At 41.7% G+C, this 8388-nt stretch overlaps 1 protein-coding gene and 1 long non-coding RNA gene across 2 annotated transcripts; both read right to left on the bottom strand.

The window, feature by feature from the left end:
* Window positions 1-3048: 3048 nt before the first annotated feature.
* LOC138407718 (uncharacterized) lies at window positions 3049-4040 on the bottom strand. The gene is made up of 3 exons (XR_011241045.1): window positions 3876-4040; window positions 3598-3767; window positions 3049-3481 (listed from the first exon to the last, which is right to left on the bottom strand). It is a non-coding gene; the product is annotated as an uncharacterized lncRNA (long non-coding RNA).
* Window positions 4041-4100: 60 nt separating this feature from the next.
* On the bottom strand, window positions 4101-5925 carry LOC138407717 (homeodomain-interacting protein kinase 1-like). The gene is made up of 5 exons (XM_069524947.1): window positions 5717-5925; window positions 5116-5306; window positions 4802-4993; window positions 4483-4664; window positions 4101-4381 (listed from the first exon to the last, which is right to left on the bottom strand). The coding sequence occupies exons 1-5, from the start codon at window positions 5757-5759 to the stop codon at window positions 4189-4191; spliced, it is 801 nt and encodes a 266-aa protein (XP_069381048.1). The 5' UTR covers window positions 5760-5925; the 3' UTR covers window positions 4101-4188.
* Between the last annotated feature and the right edge of the window lie 2463 nt (window positions 5926-8388).

Here is an 8388-nt window from a genome sequence, read left to right as displayed (position 1 = left end):
AGATTTTTCTGCCTCCAACTTACATCTGCATATTAGACCTAAAATGGAAAGCGACAGTGTGAAAAATGTGTAAAGTCCTTGCTGTGATCTACATTCTTCAAAGCAGCTGTCACACGGGGAGGAAAAATCAGTTCTTAGATATTTCTTACATTGTTCTTTCTCAAATGGTTGTTAACTTTGAACAATTCAGTTCCTGGACTTTGCTCAGGTCTCCCAGGAACATGAAAGTTCAGTCCAGGAGATGTGGTTTTTTTTTTATTTGGTCTTTTTGTGCCAGATAAAAAAGAAAACTGATCCTAATAACTTAACTTTTCAGCTTGAAGCTCCCCTTAGTGGCAGTGCAATGTGAACACAAAGCAGGAGGTGAAATAAAAGTGCTGTAATTAACTTTAAGGAAAGCGTACTTCTAAATGTGATGACAGCGCCCGGTGCCTGATCACGGCAGGGCCGCTTCCTATGAGGGCAAAAAGAGGGTGTGGGAGTGAAAAATGTAGAAAGTGTAAAATTCAGCTGCAGCAAAAGAGAAGGTTGAGTGAAGACGGGGGATTGGAGGCTGCTGGGAGACCAGAGGGGAATCAGGATAAAAGGATGGAGGGCTTGAAGAAGGAGGAGGGTTGAGTAGAGGAAGGGATGGAGGTTAGAGAGCAGAGGGGAGCGTATAGATAAGAGGTAAACGGGATCGAGGGGGAACGGGATTACTAAACCCCTGCCTGGACTTACAGGCACATGGGAGAGCTTAACAAGAGGAACATAAACACACAAATGGAGGAAAGAAGAACATCCGACACTCACAGTCACTGAAGCTGCAGTCGCTGAAAACTGCTGTGACAAATATAGATGTAGCAGGATATGATGTCATACTACAGGGATGAGGGCTTAGCCTCACTAAACCACTACATGATTCAATTCTTTATTTTTTTATTAGCACAATAGCAAATCAAAACAAATTACCTGAACCATAATCAGGGAGCAGATTCAGGAATATTTTAGTTGATTTCTTAGAGAACAATTCATGGATCCGGATTTTGTTTTAAATCTGCCATTTAAGGGACTGCTATATATGAGTGTGGTTAATTTGGTGCAGGTCCAAATAATAATCTGGATGTAGTGAATTTAAATGTGTCTTCATGAGGGGACTTTTGATATTGACAATACCCTGTTCTCTACAACCTTGTATGTAGAACTAAAGCCTTTTGGTTTAACAATACAATATAAGCGCAGCATGAGGTGCAAGCAGGGAACAGTGAGCCAGGGTGACGCTCCTTCAAGTCAGATTTTCAGCTGAAAGGTCACAGTGATATTGGTGGAGCATGTTTACGTCACATGAATGTTCTGTACAAAGGGTAATGTGAGCGCAACGCTCACATTCCAGTCAAGCCAAATATGCTTACATCAAAACAACACACATACAGTGCAAAGCAGGAGGTTTGGTGAGTAAACAGGTGAGAGCAAATTAATACAGTGGGCACGTGCATGGACCAACTCACAGACTTGCAACCCTTGGGCCTCAATCTAATGATTTCCATGGTCAATAAAAGGGATTTGAGTTGCAACGTTACTGTGTGTGCGTGTGTGTGCGTGTGTGCGTGTGTGTGTGAGAGCTCCTCACTGCCTCCAGCAGTCAGTCATCAGCCACACTAAGCTTGATAAATGATTTGTGTGTGGTTGTGTCAATGATTATTTACATCACTGGCAATGTTGTGGGTATGAGTCATGTTATTAGTGCACGGAGTGTGTCCGTGCATGCACTGTAATGATTTGTTAATGACTACTTTACTTTTGTTTGCTCTTGACTTACATAGCTGCACAAGTATGAAAATGTATGTGGATATATTTGTGTATGTGTGTGTGTGTTTGTGTGTGTGTTGAAGAATAGAACGGCTGACTGATACGGATCAAGACCTTATTCATTGCTGCCTCCTTCTTTGACATTTGGCCTGAACTATTGATCCAAAAGAACACACACACACACACACACACACACACACACACACGCACACACACATGTCATGCACACAGTAATACACACAGTATATCAGATTCTCTTGCTGTCAATGCATCCATTACAGGAAGTGGCAGTGAGTCAATTTCTCTGAAATGCATTTATGTGTGTGTGTGTGTAAAACTGACTACAATATAGTGTTTTTTTTTTTTACCTGTGGCACCAGGGTGCAGATAGACACACGGTGCCTTTCTCACTCATAAGTTGTAAGAACGCAAATGCATCCAGGGTCATGAAGAGGAGCCACTCAGCTGACGTCCTCTGACCCGCAACACAATGAATCAAATGTGTTCTTATTCCTCTTAGTGACGTTGATTTGTGTTTGGTCATCGCCACATCAACACCACATAATGATTTTTAAAAAGGTAAAATCTTGAAAATGTCTCTTTCTCCCATTAACACACCACTTCTCGACACCACTCATTCGTTGGGAAAGTTTGTGGTTCCGTGTGATTCTGTAGGAGCCAGGGATCAAACCACCAACCTTCTCATGACTGGAGGACCCACTCTACCCCCTGAACCACAACTGCACACGAAATGTGTAAATAAAACGTTTCTGCATGTAATTCAGCATTAGCCACTGCTACCAGTATAGAACGCTATGGATAATTAATTTCAAGTGTTGTCTTTGCCAACAGCTTTGGTGCAGCTAAATTCTATATTTGACAACAAGCATTTTGGCTCCGTATTAGTTTTAATCCTCGTCATTATAACACACCTGAAAATGCTTTTCACATGACCGCTCACTCAGGCCTGAATTTGTATTTGACATTGTATAATGATGAGGCGCTGGATTGAAATGCAATCAATACATTTAATTACACACTGTAACACACAACAATTATTCAAGGTATAAAAATAAAAGAAGAAATTTCAACAGTATTAAAAAGGAGTAAAAATATTAAACAGTATTAAAAAGTATTAAACCATTAAATATATTAAAAAATATTAAAAATGTAGCAATAAAGTATGAATAAAACATTTAAGGTATTGACAATTAGTAAAAGTTATATTATAGCAATAGAAAAATAGAAAAACATCAAAAATAAAGAATCAATTATTTATTATTTAAATAAATAAATAAATCAGTCTTCCACTTTCGGACGGCAGCAGCTGATGAGGCTTGAGAAGAATTTTCGGATTCTTTTCAGCAGCTTCCTTTTGCCGCCCGAGGAGGCTGTGGCTGCAGCGGTGACGCCTACAGCCGCGTCAGAGCACCAGGACAGTTCACTGTTGTCATTGTCTTCAACTGACGATACTGAGGTGTCTGTTGAGATTGACTGGTCAGAATCCCAGGAGACTTCTGCACGTGTGTCTTTGTCTCCAGTGGACGACTTGGACACACTTGTGGAGTCTAGAGCCTTCAAAGAATTCCAGGAGTCTTTGTCCATGGTGTCAGAGTGGCCGCTGTCTGAAGTTGCACAGTGGACACTGTCCTCATTTGAGCAAACCTTCATAGACTCTTGGGAGGTGGTCAGACTGGATGAGGGAAGACAATCAATTAGTAAATCACTCAGTCAATTAATTAAAACCATCAGTCCATCCAACCTGATGTGTTTTTTAGTTCCAGTGTGAAACGACATGTGGTCACTTACTAGTCTCTACTGTCGACATCCTCTCTCAGGTGGCTCATGGTGATAAAGGGATGCTGCAGAGCTTGACTAGAAGAGATCCTCTGATCCCCGTCAACATGCAGCATCCCCTCTAACAGAGAGACAAAGGCCATGCGGTCTTTCATCTCAGCAGCCTCCAACTTTAGATGGAACTGGATTTGAAAACAGGTTTCAGGTCAGATGATCCAGCTCCCAATTGATAGATAAATAAGTGGTACAGATCCAGTCTTTACTTGTACAACACATGAGAGACTACTCACATGAATCAGGTCGTTCAGAGAGCTCAGAGAGCTCGGGCGCTCCAATGTTTCCCTGTTGTTAACATCTGTGAATTCTTCTGCGGTCTAAAGGAACAAATAGGAAACAAGATGAGAACAGGGCAGTTTGATTTAAAAGTGCTCCAATAAAATTTCTCAAACAAAGAAGAACATGGTTACTGTACCATGTGTCTTCACCCTGCTCTTCAGTGAAGAAAAACCGGCTGTACTTGCCGTCACGGAGCAGGCGGTCCTCCGGCTGGCCCAGCACTGTAACCATGCCCTTCATCAGCAGACACAATACACATCATGAGAATCACATCCACTTACATTCTCTATGAATATGAAAGATAAATAAAAAGCCATTTGGTGAGATGATACATACCATTTGATATTCACAGCCAACAGAGAACAGGTTTTCAGTCATGTAGAGGAAGGCCAGTACGCACCCGACCCCCCACACATCGACGGCCTCGGTGAACGGAAGGCCGAGTGAGATTTCTGGAGCCCTGAGAAGGAAAGACATGAGCCAAAGATGAAAAATCTGTTGAAACATTTCAGAGCAGAGAAAATAATGAGGCTGAACAGATGCTGTGCAGGATGAACTCACCTGTACCCATGCGGCTGGATGTGCATCCCCAGCTCGATTTGGGACGTCATCATGGCGCAGCCAAAATCAATCAGTTTAACCCTGAGTGGCTGATCCTGCAAGTTGACAAACATAATGTTGTCTGGTTTGATGTCCGCATGCAGGACACCAATACGCTTCAGGGCGTCCAGGGTCACCAAGAGCTGCAGGGACAGAAAGAATACAAAACATTTAGAATATTTTCCCCATGAGCTGTTGTTGGGTGTTAGGTTTAGGTTTTGGGGATCTCTCTATAACAAAAGAGTGTTGGTTTCATGATGCATTGATCGCAGCTACATACCTGCTTGGCAACTGGGCGGATCTGGTGTAGAGGAAGGTACTTCCAGTCTCCCTGCTTTAACAGGTCATAGAGACTCATGTGCAGCCTCTCAAAGACCAAACAGTTCGGTTCCATGTGCACAAATTGCTCGTGGAACTTGACCATGTTGTTGCGATCACAATCCAGGTCACCGATGAGCCTCAACATGGAAACCTGGAGAGAAAAGAGGAGGCTTAATGAGACAAGACTGTCAACAGCTTGTGATCAGCTACATGTTCTGATGGAGCAGACAACACCGGAGCACAGGAATATAAACAAAGAATTCAGTCTCATACCTCATGCTCAGTGTCCTGGGTGGACTCTTTGTTCTTCAGGATTTTAATAGCCACATTCTCTTTAGTCCTGAGATTCATCGCTGCAGCGGTTTTTCCAAAGGCCCCTTCCCCTATGAACTCCAGGACTGAATAGGAGGAAAAGCTGCTGTGAAGCACGTCGCCGGCCTGAACTTCATGTGCTGTCAGTGCGACTGTGGAGAGAGATGGTGGAGACAAAATATGAGACGTGGGTGTCTTCAGTGTGAGAGATTCATTCAGTCAACCCAATATGAACAAACGAACAACTGAACCAGGAGTCACATGTCTTTGTGTTTCTGCAGTTGTCATTTTAAGACCATGTGAAGAGTAAAATAATGACCAACATTGTGTTGTGAAGTTATTTATGTTTTCAGTGAACGGAGCAGACAAGATAATGTTGATGCTGTGATAAAACAGCAAAAGTAGTCATGCTAGCAGAAGTAGCTAGCCTCTGATATCTTCTTCTTCGCGCACAAACAAGCTCTTACCCAAGGACACAGGTCGCACGTTAAAATCATTTCTTCTACTTTTACTAGCATTGCTACTCCTGCTAGCATAGCAGCTTTAGTTTTCAGAGTCTTACCTGAGGTAGCAGAAGAATCTCCTGTACTTTCCCACGATGACATGATGTCAGTTCAACTATTTCAAGCTCAATACTGGAACAGAGAAACTGAGAATTTAACTGAAATCTAGAGTCTTCTGATCCGATCACACTTGAACTTCTCTCTCCAACTGCAGTGGACTGAACCCTTTCCATCAAAGCCATCAAATGAGTTGTACTTTGATACTTTGATGCTGTGTTACTTTGTTACTTTGTTACTTTGTTACTTTTTAGTCTAGATTGAAGTGTTCTAAAAAATATGCTTCCTCAATTAAAGGTACAGTGTGTATGATTTTGTGATATATCTAGTGTTAAAATTGTTATTGCAGCTGAATACCCCTCACTTCACCCTCCCCTCCCAAACATGAAGAAGAACCTGTGGAAGCCTTCAGTTGTCATAAAAACTCAAAAGGTTAAGTTTGTCCAGTTGGGATGACAGTAAAAAACATGGCCGCCTCCACAGAGAGGACCCCCCTTCATGTAAATATAAAGTATTTAAATATAAAGGGCCTTTTCTGGGGTAAAGAAAATTCATACAATTTAGATGAAAACAAACATTATGAACGTATGTGTGAGGATTATTCTACATTAAATTTCTGCCAAAAGTTCCCTTTCCTTTAAATCTTACACACTGGACCTTTAAAAAACGTAAAGCAGCAACGTGTTTGAATTGTATTAAAATTTATCAAATTATATCAAATAGTCACATCGTGACTGTGTGTGTGTGTGTGTGTGTGTGTGTGTGTGTGTGTGTGTGTGTGTGTGCTCCCCAGCCTGCAGGACCTGTGGACACTACTTGTTTTGTGGTTGTCACTGATTATTTGGAAGATGATGTTGCATCTATGAAAACGTATCTTTACAGGATGAACAATCTGAATTTACAACAGAAATTAATTGTGAGTGTGTCTAAGTGTACAAATCTGTGTGTGTGTGTGTGTGTGTGTGTGTGTGTGTGTCTCCTGCAGGCACGGTTTATCCAATCACTTGTCATCAGTGTTTCTGTCAATCTGCCAAGAAAAGCCCTCAACGGTGCCATTGTCTTTATAGTCAGCCAAAGACAGGCACACATGTACAAACGCACACACGCTCACACATGCGCACAACTACAATTCAAGTGGGTAACATTTGCTGCAAATCTCCGTCATTTCCAGAACAGCATGTGAGAAAAGTGCTTGTGCAGTAGAAAAGAAATCCATGAGATATTGTTAACACTACACGCCTGAGAGGTTCTTTTTACATTTGCCCTGACAATAAAAAATAGGGCTATTATAATTGTATAAATGGTTTGTTACCCTCTAATAGCCAGCTATATCAATTACTGTCTTTAAACAAAGTTATATTAGCCTGTAAAGTGCACTTACATCAGACCTAAAATAGATTTTAAATTGCCCTCATTCGTGTGTGCACGGTGGGGCTGGCACTTCATGCCACTGTGGGCCTGGTGCTCCCTCTGGATCTTCACTAGCATGACTGAGGAAAAACACAAAACACTTTTTCTTGTTCCACATTTCGTCCGTCCATCTCTCTCTCCTCTCTGTAACACTCCCCCAGCGGCGTGTTCTGTTTGTATGTGTGTGTGAGAAGCATTTAGGAACGAAAGTGAGAAGTTGATTATGTGTTGCGTGGACTGAGGGGCAGCACTGCAGGCACAGTACACGTGGATTCACACACACACACACTCACACAAGTGAACAGATGTGCCGATGAAGCCGTTGTTTGAATGCCCAGCTCCAGGGTACATATACACCTTCCTAAAATAATCAGTCCCCATATGCGCTTTTACGTTTTTTTACGCTTTCTGAGTTTCAATCCTCGCTCCACTTTGGTGTTAATCCTTTTTTCTATATGTTCCTCTTTATCTTGTGGTTAAAGCTTGTGAAAATTTCAAGTCTGGCAGAAAAGGCTTTGTTACCACTTCTTCCCTCGGATGCATTCACAAATTGTTGACATTAAAATGCACAAGTGTTTCAGAATATCACCACAGAGCATCTCTCCCCCTGCAATTGAAAACAAGAGGTAAGATTGTACATTCGGTGCATTGATTCAATCCTTATTAACTGATAAGGTTGAGAAATAGCACAACCACGATATTGTTATCAGGTTTGCAGATAGTCATCAGTCACTGGTAAACACAGTGTGTAACACAACTGGCGACAACCCTGCAGTGCAATACTGCAAAAATGTCTTATCAATTTGTGGTGTGTGTAATTGTAACATACAGATTAAACACATTGAATTAGTCTGTGTCTCAAGTTTATCTTTACACTGTCCCCATGGTGGCTCAAGCTTTGTGCAGCAAAGAAATCAAAATATTTTTAATCACATGGTCTCAGCTATGTTTGGTGTCCAGAGTTTTCTACCTTTGTCAGTTGTTTACACATTTTGAGGATCATGCACTCAAATTAAATGCAGCAAGACAGGGTTTGTTTGTAGACCCTGACTTATATTAGCTTTGTCACGCATATTATTAAGTACCAGCCTATGCATATGTATGTCCACGGTATCATTTGAAAATCAAATCTGGAGGCCTGCTGAGCAGCAGTGCAAGAAAAGATGTTATCAACTAGTGAAACACTGGCTGGGATTGACTTTAACCAGGAAGATCTTTCAGGTCCTTCATTCATTCATTCATATCCCTGCATGCATGGAGAATG

The sequence above is a fragment of the Paralichthys olivaceus genome, chromosome 5 (genome assembly GCF_024713975.1).
Source record: "Paralichthys olivaceus isolate ysfri-2021 chromosome 5, ASM2471397v2, whole genome shotgun sequence".
In the NCBI taxonomy this organism is placed as follows: domain Eukaryota; kingdom Metazoa; phylum Chordata; class Actinopteri; order Pleuronectiformes; family Paralichthyidae; genus Paralichthys; species Paralichthys olivaceus.
Note: the sequence above shows the minus strand (reverse complement) of the source record. Positions and strands in the feature narration are given on the sequence as shown.

Excerpts from the sequence above, each read along its gene's own strand:
- LOC138407717 (XM_069524947.1), bottom strand. The coding sequence starts at position 5,759 with ATGTCATCGTGGGAAAGTACAGGAGATTCTTCTGCTACCTCAG. Across the intron at positions 5,307-5,716 it reads AGATTCTTCTGCTACCTCAG|TCGCACTGACAGCACATGAA; the intron begins GTAAGACTCTGA and ends CTCTCTCCACAG. Across the intron at positions 4,382-4,482 it reads ATCCAGCCGCATGGGTACAG|GGCTCCAGAAATCTCACTCG; the intron begins GTGAGTTCATCC and ends TTTCCTTCTCAG.